Below are 13,984 nucleotides of genomic sequence, written 5' to 3' on the forward strand. Positions count from 1 at the left end.
CCCCGTGCATCTCTCACCCCCCCGTGCATCTCTCATCTCTCCCCTCCCTCCCATGTGCATCTCTCATCTCTCCCCTCCCCCCATGTGGATCTCTCATCTCTCCCCTCCCCCATGTGCATCTCTCATCTCTCCCCTCCCCCCCATGTGGATCTCTCATCTCTCCCCTCCCCCATGTGCATCTCTCATCTCTCCCCTCCCCCCATGTGCATCTCCCATTCCCCCCACTCCTAGTTAATTGTATTTAAAAAAAAATAAAACTTGTTATACTTACCCCCATGCGATCCCTGCAGAATCCTGGCGCTCGTCCAAATCGCTGACACCAGGTTCTCCTGACTTCCGGCCATGTGACGGCGCCGTCACATGACCAGAAGTCAGGGGAATCATGAAGGTGCTGCCGCAGCAGCGCAGCGCTAAGATGTCCCGGACCAGGCGCTTAGCATGCGGCCGGGGGCCCCATGAGGAGAGAGACGCACAAGAGGGGGGCTCCGAGGGGGCTCCTACCGGCCGGGCCCCATACTGGAGTCAGGGCAGTCATGCCCTGATGGCGGCCCTGCTGGAGGCTGGAGGGGCCCCCTCTCCCCGCGGACCGGCTGAAAAACCCCAACGGCCCGGTCCTGGTCCGCGGACCGGCGGTTGGGGACCTCTGCTCTACAGGAAGTGAGGGCTGATCTTTGTCACTCTATAGAAAGTGGGAGCAGATCTTTGTTGCTCTACAGGAAGTGAGGGTGGATCTTTGATGCTCTAAAGGAAGTGAGGGCAGATCTTTGTCGGTTTACAGGAAATGAGAGTGGATCATTGTCACTCTACAGGAAGTGGGAGCAGATCTTTGTTGCTCTATAGGAACTGAAGGTGGATTTTTGTTGCTCTACAGGAACTGAGGGTGGATCTTTGTCGCTCTACAGGAAGTGAAGGTGTATCTTTGATGCTCTACAGGAAGTGAGAGTGGATCTTTGTCGCTCTACAGGAAGTGAGAGTGGATCTTTGACGCTCTACAGGAAGTGAGGGCGGATCTTTGTCGCTCTGCAAGAAATCGGAGCAGGTCTATGACTCTATAGGAAGTGGGGGCAGCTCTTTGCCTCTCTATAGGAAGTGAGAGCGGATCTTTATGTCTCTACCAGAAGTACAGTTAAGTGTTTGTCTCTCTACAGGAAGTGAGGGCGGTCTTTATTGTGCTACAGGAAGTGAGGGCAGTTTTTTATCGTTCTACAGGAAGTGAGGGCAGATATTTGTCGATCTACAAGAGGTGAGGGTGGATATTTGTCACTCATTGGGAGCAGGTCTATGACTCTCTACAGGAAGTGGGGGCTGATCTTTGTCTCTTTACAGGATGCAGGGGCAGATCTATGTCTCCCTACAGGAGTTGAGGAAGGATCTTTGTCACTGCTCCTTCTATCCTACCTGTCACACTGCATACAGTCATAGCACAGAGGTCGGCTTCAGTTTAAGTCAGCCAAGCCAATGGGCGGTGTCAGGAGCAGTGTATGCTAGGAAGTGAGGGAAAGGAATTTTCAGTATCTATAGTGCTGGCAGAATGCTGTTGAGGAGAAACTGTCCACTCAAAAAGAATTAATGGCAGGTTACAGAGCATGAGAATCAGGTTAGTTCCTAGACATATTACTCAGGTTTATGCCCTAATTGAATTTATATCTTGTTGTGGTGTATGAGGGCAGAAAACCATGTTTTTCTTCAGGTTTTGTGGACAGGTAAACAGCTATTTCAGAAGTAAAAGATACAACTTTTCTTTATTCCAAATGCTATCACTTTTTCATTTGTCTATCAGCATAGCCATATAAGAGTTTTGTTTGCGTTGAATAGTTGGACTATTTTTAGTGACAATTTTTTGGAGTGCATTTAAGATGTTGAAAAACTTCTATTAGTTTCTTGGAGAAGAGAATTTAAATAAAAAAAAAAACAGCAATTCTGCCAGTTTTATTATTTTCTAAATCAAACCATTTTGGAAAAGAGAAGATGTATTTTTATCTCAGTTTTATTTAGTTTCTTTTTATTTATCTACATTTAGTTGACTTTGTTCCATTTTTACAGTCCTACTAGGGGACTTCTTCTGAAATATGCCTGTCAATGCCCAGGCATCCCATCAGTAACGATGAGCCACCAGATTTACCTCCATATTTCTGTATAAGCACTTACATGCTGCTGTTGCTTTTGACTTTGCCACCTGAGGGGTTTAGCAAAATCAGATTGATCACTGTTCCTGGTCTTTGTAATATACAGCTGACACCTCATCTTCTGTGCTCACACCATCAGGGCAGCATATACAGTGCAGGGTGCTAACTACACAGATACAGCTGACACCTCAGCTTCTGTGCTCACACCATCAGGGCAGCATATACAGTGCAGGGTGCTAACTACACAGATACAGCTGACACCTCATCTTCTGTGCTCACACCATCAGGGCAGCATATACAGTGCAGGGTGCTAACTACACAGATACAGCTGACACCTCATCTTCTGTGCTCACACCATCAGGGCAGCATATACAGTACTGGGTGCTAACTACACAGATACAGCTGACACCTCAGCTTCTGTGCTCACACCATCAGGGCAGCATATACAGTGCAGGGTGCTAACTACACAGATACAGCTGACATCTCAGCTTCTGCGCTCACACTATCATGGCAACGTTTACAGTACTGGGTGCTAACTACACAGATACAGCTGACACCTCATCTTCTGTGCTCACACCATCAGGGCAGCATATGCAGTGCAGGGTGCTAACTACACAGATACAGCTGACACCTCAGCTTCTGTGCTCACACCATCAGGGCAGCATATACAGTGCAGGGTGCTAACTACACAGATACAGCTGACACCTCATCTTCTGTGCTCACACCATCAGGGCAGCATATACAGTGCAGGGTGCTAACTACACAGATACAGCTGACACCTCAGCTTCTGCGCTCACACTATCATGGCAACGTTTACAGCACTGGGTGCTAACTACACAGATACAGCTGACACCTCATCTTCTGTGCTCACACCATCAGGGCAGCATATACAGTGCAGGGTGCTAACTACACAGATACAGCTGACACCTCAGCTTCTGCGCTCACACTATCATGGCAACGTTTACAGTACTGGGTGCTAACTACACAGATACAGCTGACACCTCATCTTCTCTGCTCACACCATCAGGGCAGCATATACAGTGCAGGGTGCTAACTACACAGATACAGCTGACACCTCAGCTTCTGTGCTCACACCATCAGGGCAGCATTTACAGTGCTGGGTGCTAACTACACAGATACAGCTGACACCTCAGCTTCTGTGCTCACACCATCAGGGCAGCATTTACAGTGCTGGGTGCTAACTACACAGATACAGCTGACACCTCAGCTTCTGTGCTCACAACATCAGGGCAGCATTTACAGTGCAGGGTGCTAACTACACAGATACAGCTGACACCTCAGCTTCTGTGCTCACACCATCAGGGCAGCATATACAGTGCAGGGTGCTAACTACACAGATACAGCTGACACCTCATCTTCTGTGCTCACACCATCAGGGCAGCATATACAGTGCAGGGTGCTAACTACACAGATACAGCTGACACCTCAGCTTCTGCGCTCACACTATCATGGCAACGTTTACAGCACTGGGTGCTAACTACACAGATACAGCTGACACCTCATCTTCTGTGCTCACACCATCAGGGCAGCATATACAGTGCAGGGTGCTAACTACACAGATACAGCTGACACCTCAGCTTCTGCGCTCACACTATCATGGCAACGTTTACAGTACTGGGTGCTAACTACACAGATACAGCTGACACCTCATCTTCTGTGCTCACACCATCAGGGCAGCATATACAGTGCAGGGTGCTAACTACACAGATACAGCTGACACCTCAGCTTCTGCGCTCACACTATCATGGCAACGTTTACAGTACTGGGTGCTAACTACACAGATACAGCTGACACCTCATCTTCTGTGCTCACACCATCAGGGCAGCATATACAGTGCAGGGTGCTAACTACACAGATATAGCTGACACCTCATCTTCTGTGCTCACACCATCAGGGCAGCATTTACAGTGCTGGGTGCTAACTACACAGATACAGCTGACACCTCAGCTTCTGTGCTCACAACATCAGGGCAGCATTTACAGTGCTGGGTGCTAACTACACAGATACAGCTGACACCATCCTCTGTGCTCACACCATCAGGGCAGCATTTACAGTGCTGGGTACTAGCTACACAGGTACAGCCCCACAACTGTCTCTAGGTTGTGTGTGGTATTGCATTTCAGCTTCATTAAAGTGCATGAGGCTGAGCTGCAATATCACGCACAGCTTGTGGCTGATTTTGGAGGAAAAAAATAAGCTATTTTTACTTTGATCAATCAGTATAAATCCAACTTACGAACCACATTAGAGAGAGAATATTTCTCAAAACTAAATGTCTGAAACCATCCAAGAAATTCCATATTTCTATATTTTCTATATGGAAAATATATGGATCAATTCCCAATAACGACTTTAAGTCCATTGTAAAGTGATACGGTACAGAGGAATTACATGGGGAGCTGGCGCATTTTATTCCAAGCCATATGATCCATAAGTAAGTCCTGTTTCTCCACTATACAGTTGAGCTGTAATGATCCCCACACACAGCACCTGCACATCAATTATGATAATCATAATCACGGTCGTTAAGCTGAATGTTCATTATTATCAGGATGCTGGTGACAGCAGATTCAATCATCGGGTGCAATGGGCAAGCAGGCACAGGCCCACCCAAGTTCCGCACACAGCGCTGTGCCACATTAAATCTATGATGTGTTCCACATCCCACTCCATTCCGAGAGCTGCAGACGGTAAAGGTCAGTTTTATGTTCTGTGCAATATGCTTAGGTTCCCAAAATGAAATCTGTGGAGCCCTAGTTATTTGTCTGCATTGTGTATCGTAAAAGCCTTGTGTACAGCCTAAAAACTCATGCATCTCATTAAGAGGCAGCATCCTCTCCAAAAGCATCCTAAGAGGGACGGAGGCTAATCGCCGAGCTGCTGCAATGTGGACCAGCATACATAAAATATACAGAGGTATATGAAATATATACCCAATTATGTCACCTTTAACGCCAAACGTATCGATTAGATCAATAGATAAATCTAAAAACACATGAAATAGATAGATAAAATAGAAAAAAAAGATAAATGGGTAGATAACTAGATAAATTAATAAATACCAACAAAAAGCTGAGCATAATACAATAAATAGTCACTGTCATGCACCTGACAAGTATGAATACCAACCAAAGAAAACAGTGCTCTAAAGTCTCAAACAAAATATTTTATTAAATACAATACAAGGAAGAGTAACCCAATGGAGGACCACCAAAAGCAATATGCATAAAAAAGTAGTAAAAGTTATTAATTATGTAGTATGTATCTCTGTGCCTATAGGGTATATACCTATGAACAATTTAAAAGCAGGTTGTTTTGTCTAGTGATGAAGAAACAAGATAGTTGCTGTGTGGCCCAGGTGCCTCAACGCGCGTTTCACCCTAGCTCACGCTCCCTGACGAAGCTAGGGTGAAATACAAGTTTAGGCACCTAGGCCACACAGCAACTATCCCGTTTCCTCATCACTAGATGCAAGTGTTGCCTTTAACATAAAACAGAAAGCTGGTTTTATAATGTTCATAGAGATATACCCTATAGGCACAGGGATACATACTACATAATTAATAACTTTTCCTACTTTTTTGTATATATTGCTTTTGGTGGTCCTCCATTGGGTTACTTTACCTTGTTATTTTTTGGTTGGCAATTATTGTGTTTACTTTGATAAAATATTTTGTTTGTGAGACTTTAGAGCACAGTTTTCTTTGGTTGGTATTCATAGATTAATTAGTAAAGAAAGATAGATTGACTGATTAATAAATTCCAAAAACAAGATAGAACTTCCAGTAGTTCTTGTGAAGAAAAAGGAGTAGATAGAATGAAAGACAAATAGATGGGCATTAGATATATAAATAGATTATTAAAAGAAAAAAGAGATCGCTAGACAGATAATTAAATTATATACAGATAGATAATTTGTTAAATAAATGAATAGAGTATAAATTCCAAAAAGAAGGCAGCACTTTAAGTACTTCTTGTGAAGAAAATGAACTAACTAGATATAGATAGATAGATAGATAGATAGATAGATAGATAGTGTGACAAAGTGACTGACAGAATACTGTAGGGGAGATATGTTTCACTGAGGCTATTAGCTTCAGTGATGTGAAACATGGAAGTTTTCTCCTGCATGGTAGGTGCAGAGAGGGTTAATCAGCCATGTTTAAAAGGGTGTGTTTTATGAGAACAACCATAGAGCGGACTGGGGGTTGTTCCCCATATCTCCACCTCAGGGTGTGGTCTGGGCTGTAAATAACGAGCCTTGTGACCCAGGTGTGGGTTAGTATCTGGAGAGACTTGCTCCAGAGAGGAGCGTGCATGTATTGTGCTGAACCATGTGTGGCTAACCTTGAGTGACCGGACCCCGGCCGATATACGGACTGTGCTGCATATTTGTATTTTGTTTTTGCCGTTATGCCGAATGGGCTGTATTTACTTTATAAACTCTAGGTGGGTTTATGACGTTTTAATAAACCAACCCAAAAACTTAAAGAGACAGTGTTCCGTGTCTACCTCCGTGTACAGCTGAGCAAGCCGCTTTACCACAATAGATAAATAGATAGATAGACCCCACTTTTAGCAGTTCCCCATTCTGGCTATTGTTGTGCACTTCCTGGTCAGCCAGTTATAGTGGCTACTGCAGGTAAAAACATAATCTGGTCACAGGGTCACCCGGACTTTGCATTGTCCCTGTCTCCTCTTGTTTCTTACTCTCGCCTTTCTCTAGAGCACGGGTGGGGAACCTCAGGCCCTTAGGGCTCTTGATGACCTTTTTATCTGGCCCGTGGGACCAAAGTGCTTGGGCCGGCAGCTGTATTTTGTCGGACGCCGACCCATTAATTTCTTCTTACTCTGTGAGCATGTGCATGCAGTGTTCACTACTGAACGCCGAGGAGCGTGCAATGAGAGATTACGTCCTGACACCAGTGCCAGCATCAGGACCGTCTTTGTGGGTGGAGCTATTTGTACGGCCCCCGAAGGATGGTATAAACATCCAAATGGCCTTTGGCAGAAAAAAAATTCCCTACTCCGGCTCTACATCCATTGTAAGATTATATATTACCTTGTGTGAAATCCATTTGACTTGATCTTCATCTCGAAATAAGTCAGGGATCTGCTTGTATTCTGTAGAAGAATGGAGTAGGGGTTCGTAGGCTTTATTCTTATGGAAGGATGAAAATGGAGCAAATCTGAAAGAGAAAAAAAATTATATGTGATATTAAAGGAGTTGTCCCACCATTAAAAGTATTGGTGCAGCGCATGTTTTGACTGGTGGGGGTCCAGATGCTGAGACCCCCATGGATTGCTATAAGGAAGGAGCAGGAGGGATCAGCTGAGCATGGCTCTCCTGCAAGACTAAAAAACAAAAGTCTATGAGCTCATTTTCAGTTGATTTATTGATTTTGTTTATTTTTCTCGCTTATTCTTATTTTCTCGACATTATCGGCACTGTCCCCATTGGGGCTCACAAACCACATTCCCCTCCAGAATGTCTTTGGAGTGTGGGAGGAAACTGGATAACCCTGAGGAAACCCACGCAAACACGCGGAGAACATACAAACTCCTTGCAGATCTTGTCCTTGGTGGGAGTTGAACCCAGGACCCCAGCGCTGCAAAAACACAGTGACCACCAGCACAGCTGTTCACATTCGATTCTTCATTTTAGCGATCAGTTGAGGTCTTAACATTCAGACCCCCAGCAATGTAAACTTCTGAAAAGTTTTTTAAAAGTGTAGTTACTCTTTAAGCATGTTGGTCCCTTTCAATTACTCTTCATCCCCGAGTATAAAAAAAACAAAACAAAAAACTAAACTCACTGGCCCTGGGTCCATGAGTGAGTCTCTACCGCCGATTCTGGTGTCTGGCTGATGTCACATCAACATCGCAGCAACCAATTAGTGAGTTCAGTGGTTTTGACATAGATGGAAGCTGCTGAGCTCACCGATTAGCTGTCCTGCTGTTGATATGATGGCAGCCAATGCCAGAAACCTTCATGGCGTGAAATGTCTGACCCAAACTAAGTACAGGTGCATGGATGACTTACGTTAAGAGAAGAAATCTTCATTAGATGCATATGCCACCAAAGACAAGGACAACACCCCAGAACTGTGTGTGACGTGTGATGATGTTGAACAAAGATCATTTCCATTCTTTTTGACTCCTTCTGTCAATCTTGGCAAGTTGCATCCCATCATTATCATAGGTTTTTATGATATATCCCTTCCCAATCAATGAGTTAGGGCACAATAATGGGATTCAAGAGCCTCTACTTCCAGGTCAAGTCATAACCGGTGCATCCTATTCTTTCAATAACCAATCAAAGTAGGGTAGACCTGAACAACAGGTCACTGTCCATGTTTCCTATATCTACCTCTAGGTTTCTCCGATAGTAACCATCCCAAAAGTTCTAATACAAAAGGATAAAACAGCTTTAATGCCCAGCTGAGACCTGGACAAAGCAGCCAAAAGGAAGAAGCTGAAGTCTAGTGAACAATGTCTGTGCTTCACTTCATGTTTGGCAATCGCCTGAAACCAAACAATTCCTTCCGAGTAGAGATGACAGAATATTTTGAAATTCAAATTAATCAGTGTTGGGGGATTTATCCCATAATTTTGTTTTGCATTGAATACATTCACCACAAATTACAGGTCCTTCAACTACTCTGAAAATGAGCAAACAGACTTAGCATTGTCAATATGACCTCCACATATAGGGCAATGAATTACCAGATGGTACCAATTCTTCACTTGTGTGTTGTCACGCACGATCTGTACAGTTTATTCAGAATTATTTGGCTTTTTCTCCCTATTTTTATATGTGAGCGGTGATGTCCTCACATTATCCAGATTGATCACAAAATACTCTGCACTCCCTGCTTCGGCTTTTATACAGGCTATGACATGCTGTACTATATTATGTGTTGTGATAGCTGCAAGGCATTATGGGAAGACATTTGGTTCACGCCCGAGGTGGGCTTCTCTAGCAGATGCAATTTTCTACATTGTGCAAATTAGCGGTGGTCATTTTTGGCAATTTTCGCTAAGCAAATTGCACATTGTTTGAATTCGCCTAGTTCAGCCAATTTCCAAAAATTCAATTTGCATGTAACTGATTCAATCCCCTCCATTTCTGAGTGTAAACTCTTGTAGAAAATGAAGCATTTTTTTTTTTTGTGGGTTGAATCACGTGAAGCGGTAAGATGAATCACATAGTGATGTTAGAAAAGTCAATTTGACTTCAAGGTATAGAATCCACACAACCCTGGTCAGCGGAACATAAACTGGATACCAACGTAAGAGACAACGACCCAAAACTGCAGATGATGAAGGATGATTGATATGAATAATATATGATATAAATGAAAATCTTTTAAAGACCTGAATCCTTCATTTTACTGGAGGCAGTATTTAATGCTATGCGATCCAATATGACACATGTGAGCATGGCTGAAGACCTGGTCTCCACCAATTGTACAAGCCCTTTTTGGAGGAAATGAAATAAAATAAAACAAAAAGAACCTCCCCAAAAACAATAAAACATACAACATATATATAAAGAGCTGGTGAACCCCATTTCTTGCAGCTCTTATCCCCCAACTCAGCTGAATGGGGTTATAAATAAGACCTGTCAATCCTCCAAACATGTGGTTTTAATACTTAATTGAAATCTGCATACAATGGTCCCATCGGGGGTCTTAACAGGATTTTCATAATTTTTGTAAAATTAAGTGGGCAAAACTGCAAATTGCTTGTAAAATTGTAATTTTTAATTTTAATACTGATGTATGGCGCTCATTGCCTAGGTTACTGGCTACCTCTGTAGTCTATCGGTGATGGGCAGTCTCCTCGGCAAAAAGCACAATGCTTGCAAGCTCTTGCTACAAAAGCTTGTAAGCGCTGATGTGAAGCTTTCTCCGAACCACTTCAATGCCCATACCCTCCTCCCATGATGCCTTGGCTTACGCTCAATTTGGGCTGCAGTGCAACCATGCTGCTGATCCGAGCTGTCAATCATTAGGAGCGCACCACTCCCTTTACAACCAGCAGACATAAGAGCGGTGCGATTGTGAACACAGAACATGGGACAAATCTTTGAATGCACCCCATTACAGTCACTCGAACATCTTATCTTAGGACTGACATTCTTCTGTTATTCCTCCTGGAAATATATAACAAAAATGACAGCCCATTGTTATAATTGCCTTTGTCAACAGGGTGTGTGTTCACATATAGTGACACACCCTTTATACATGGGGGAGTGGTCAATTTATTTTTTAATTTTCAGGAAGAATAACATATGGACAACACAATACAGACTTCTGTTGTTTTCTTAAAGTGGAATACATCTATTTTCTAAAACAGAATGTCAGAAGACCTAACCGGTCCTAAAATTATTAAAAAATAAATAATTAATTTAAAGACATGTCACTTTCCATTAAATATCTATTTTTTTACCTGGTGAAAATGCCGCTGTTCTCCTGAATCCGGCGTTGTTTTTCTTTAGTTCTTACGCCTCTCCGTTCCTGAGATATGGCCTCTCATCCCTTTGCATAAGCTTAGCCTTTATCCAAGGAGGTGTGGTCTCTGTAGGAGTCTTCTTGAGTATCACACCCACTTGGCTAATAAGAGTAGCTGTACATACAGGGAAGATGGGGCCGTATCTTATGAATGGAGAGGCGCAGAGAAAAAAGAAAAACAATGCTGGATTCAGGAGAACAGCGGCATTCACACCAGGTTAAAATATATATATATATATACATTTATGTCAAATCAAATGATATGTCCTCTTAAGTAATGCGTCTAAAAATAAAAAATATACAAGTTATATAAATAATTTTTAGGGCCCGCATCATAATGTTGAATCAAAAGGATTATACTAAAAGGGTAACAACAATTTATTTGTTGCTGATGGAAACGTTCTCAGATAAAAGTTTTTTATTGTTTTTGCTTATTTTAAAAAAAGAATAGAAAGTTAAATAAAAAAAAAAACTCCTAACTAAAGGCATTGTTTTAAGAAACATTTGATGAAAGGCTAACAAATCCTGCAATTAAATCTAGTTAATTTAGCTTTAAATTATACAACAGCGCAGAAGCATGTATATCCTCCTGGGATCTGCAGCACTCATACAAGACAGATTATACTACTTGCGAGGCTAATTTGCACATGGGATGGACATCAGTGAAAAAATTAATGTGGCCCCAATGTCCCTGAGTATACAGAAGAGGTGCTGTGAGCCGGCTGCCACACTTACAATTTTTATCACTTCTGAATTGCATTTTAATAGTACATTTTTCTTATGCTCCGACATGAAAGAAAATTTGCTATCTCTTGGGATCCTATGGCTGAAAAGCCACGGCAGGCGCTGGAGAAATCTGCCTTAGAACATACGAGAAATTGCACTGTGTGGCGATGGGAATACAATATGTACTCGTGTCATATCTGATTATTAACAGACACAAAAGGAAATCAAAGGCGTCAGTCTACTGGAAAACTTGTTTATGGCGCTGCGTTATGGAGACATAGGCATCCATGGTGCAAAGGATTCAAGACGTCAATGAAAAAAAAACAACTATTGAAGTTTGTTGCATTCTTTTACATGGTGAGAAATATGGCAATGTAGTCAGAATTGAATATACAGTAGGGAAAAGAAGTATTTGATACACTGCGGATTTTGGAAGTTTTCCCACCTACAAAGAATGGAGAGGTCTGTAATTTTTATCGTAGGTACACTTCACCTGTGAGAGACAGAATGTAAAAAAAAAATCCAGAAAATCACATTGTATGATTTTTAAATAAATAAATAAATTGCATTTTATTACATGAAATAATTATTTGATCACCTACCAACCAGCAAGAATTCTGGCTCTCATAGACGTGTTCATTTTTTTTATAAAGCCCTCCTACTCTGCACTCGTTACCTGTATTAATTGCACCTGTTTGAACTCGTTACCTGTATAAAAGACACCTGTCCGCACAACTCAATCAATCACACTCCAACCACTCTCCCATGGCCAAGACCAAAGAGCTGTCTAAGGACACCAGAGACAAAATTGTAGACCAGCACAAGGCTGGGATTGGCTACAGGACAATAGGCAGCAGCTTGGTGAGAAGGGAACAACTGTTGGCACAATTATTAGACAATGGAAGAAACACAAGATGACAGTGAATCTTGATCGGTCTGAGGCTCCATGCAACAACTCACAACGTGGGGTAAGGATGATTGAGAAAGGTGAGGAATCAGCCCAGAACTAGAAGGGAGGACCTGGTCAATGACCTGCAGAGAGCTGGGGCCACGGTCTCAAATATTACCGTTAGTAACACACTACACCGACATGGATTAAAATCCTGCAGGGCACGCAAGGTCACCCTGCTCCCGCCAGCACATGTCCAGGCCTGTTTGAAGTTTACCAATCACCATCTGGTTGATTCAGAAGAGGCATGGGAGATGGTCATGTGGTCAGATGAGACCAAAATAGAACTTTTTGGTATCAACTCCACTTGTCGTCTTTGAAGGAAGAAGATGGATGAGTACAGCCCCAAGAACGCCGTCTCACCATGAAGCATGGTGGGGGAAACATCATACTTTGGGGGTGATTTTCTGCAAAGGGGGACAGGACAACTGCACCGTATTGAAGGGAGGATTGATGGATCATGTATCGCAAGATTTTGACGAACAACCTCCTTCCCTCAGTAAGAGCATTGAAGATGGGTCGTGGCTGGGTCTTCCAGCATGACACAGCCAGGGAAACTAAGGAGTGTCTCTGTAAGAACCATTGCAAGGTCCTGGAGTGGCCTAGCCAGTCTCCAGACCTGATCCCAATAGAAAATCTTTGGAGGGAGCTGAAACTCAATGTTGCTCAGCGACAGACCCAAACCTTGAAAGATCTGGAGAAGACTTGTATGGAGGAGTGGGCCAAAATCACTGCTGCATTGTGTACAAACTTGGTGAAGAACTACAGGAAACGTCTGACCTCTGTGTTTTTCTATTGCATCAAATACTTATTTCATGCAATAAAATGCAAATTAATTATGTAAAAATCATACAATGTGATTTTCTGGTTTTTATTTTTAGATTCTGTCTCTCACAGGTGAAGTGTACCTACGATAAAAATTACAGACCTCTCCATTCTTTGTAGGCAGGAAGACTTGCAAAATAGGCAGTGTATCAAATACTTATTTTCCCCACTTCATTTTACAAGTCAAATCTCTCCATATTTTATTTCTCAAAACCTTTTGCACACCATACTGCTACTTTAACTCTTCCATCCCTTCCTTTTATAAATCTTAAAAATTCTTGGGAACTTAGGGGCCGATTTAGCGTAAAAGCTTTGAAAAGCTTTAGAAAAGTTTAAAAAATGTTGCGACTTTTGTCGTTTTCACCACAATTTGAATTGGCTCCGCCAATATGGTCGGAGCTGGGGATGAGCCAGTGTGTGGCCATGCCCGCCTGCCCATCCGTTTCATCAAAAGTTCCAGAATTTTGTTTGCCGAAAATACTACTCCAATCCCTGGAGAGATATGCCATTCTTGATGGATTGGCCCCTAGAAGTTTTGAGACAATTTACAACTTTCTAATTAAGGGCACGATATATAATTTTGCGGTGGTGGTTTAATTTTTTTTTTGCCTTGTGGTATTCATTTTTGCTCCAAATTCTTCAAAATGGTGCATTTTTGTCCTTAACTTTTTTCAACTTATTTTTTACAACTTAGTCGTACAATTGCTAAAATTTGGAAATGTACAGAATTACTCCGAGAGGGGGCTGGAATACATTTGCACGAATAGATTGTGACTTTTTAAAAAGTTGCTGAATTGATGAATCAGTTGAAAACATCTGAA

The 13,984-nt window shown here is 42.4% G+C and overlaps 1 protein-coding gene and 1 long non-coding RNA gene across 2 annotated transcripts in view; one reads left to right on the forward strand and one right to left on the reverse strand.

The window, feature by feature from the left end:
* Nucleotides 1–13,984, reverse strand: part of SPATA17 (spermatogenesis associated 17) — a 330,558-nt gene that overhangs the window by 33,103 nt on the left and 283,471 nt on the right. The window contains exon 9 of the mRNA XM_073671928.1: nt 7,210–7,336. Coding sequence (XP_073528029.1) covers nt 7,210–7,336 — 127 coding nt within the window. The remainder of the gene's footprint in view (nt 1–7,209; nt 7,337–13,984) is intronic.
* LOC141257422 (uncharacterized) overlaps nt 1,494–13,984 on the forward strand; it is a 56,907-nt gene continuing 44,416 nt past the window's right edge. The window contains exon 1 of the long non-coding RNA XR_012318067.1: nt 1,494–1,597. This is a non-coding gene — a long non-coding RNA (uncharacterized lncRNA). The remainder of the gene's footprint in view (nt 1,598–13,984) is intronic.

Source organism: Phyllobates terribilis, unplaced genomic scaffold, assembly GCF_046119375.1.
Source record: "Phyllobates terribilis strain yellow unplaced genomic scaffold, ASM4611937v1 Scaffold_3__8_contigs__length_932513732, whole genome shotgun sequence".
Classification (NCBI taxonomy): domain Eukaryota; kingdom Metazoa; phylum Chordata; class Amphibia; order Anura; family Dendrobatidae; genus Phyllobates; species Phyllobates terribilis.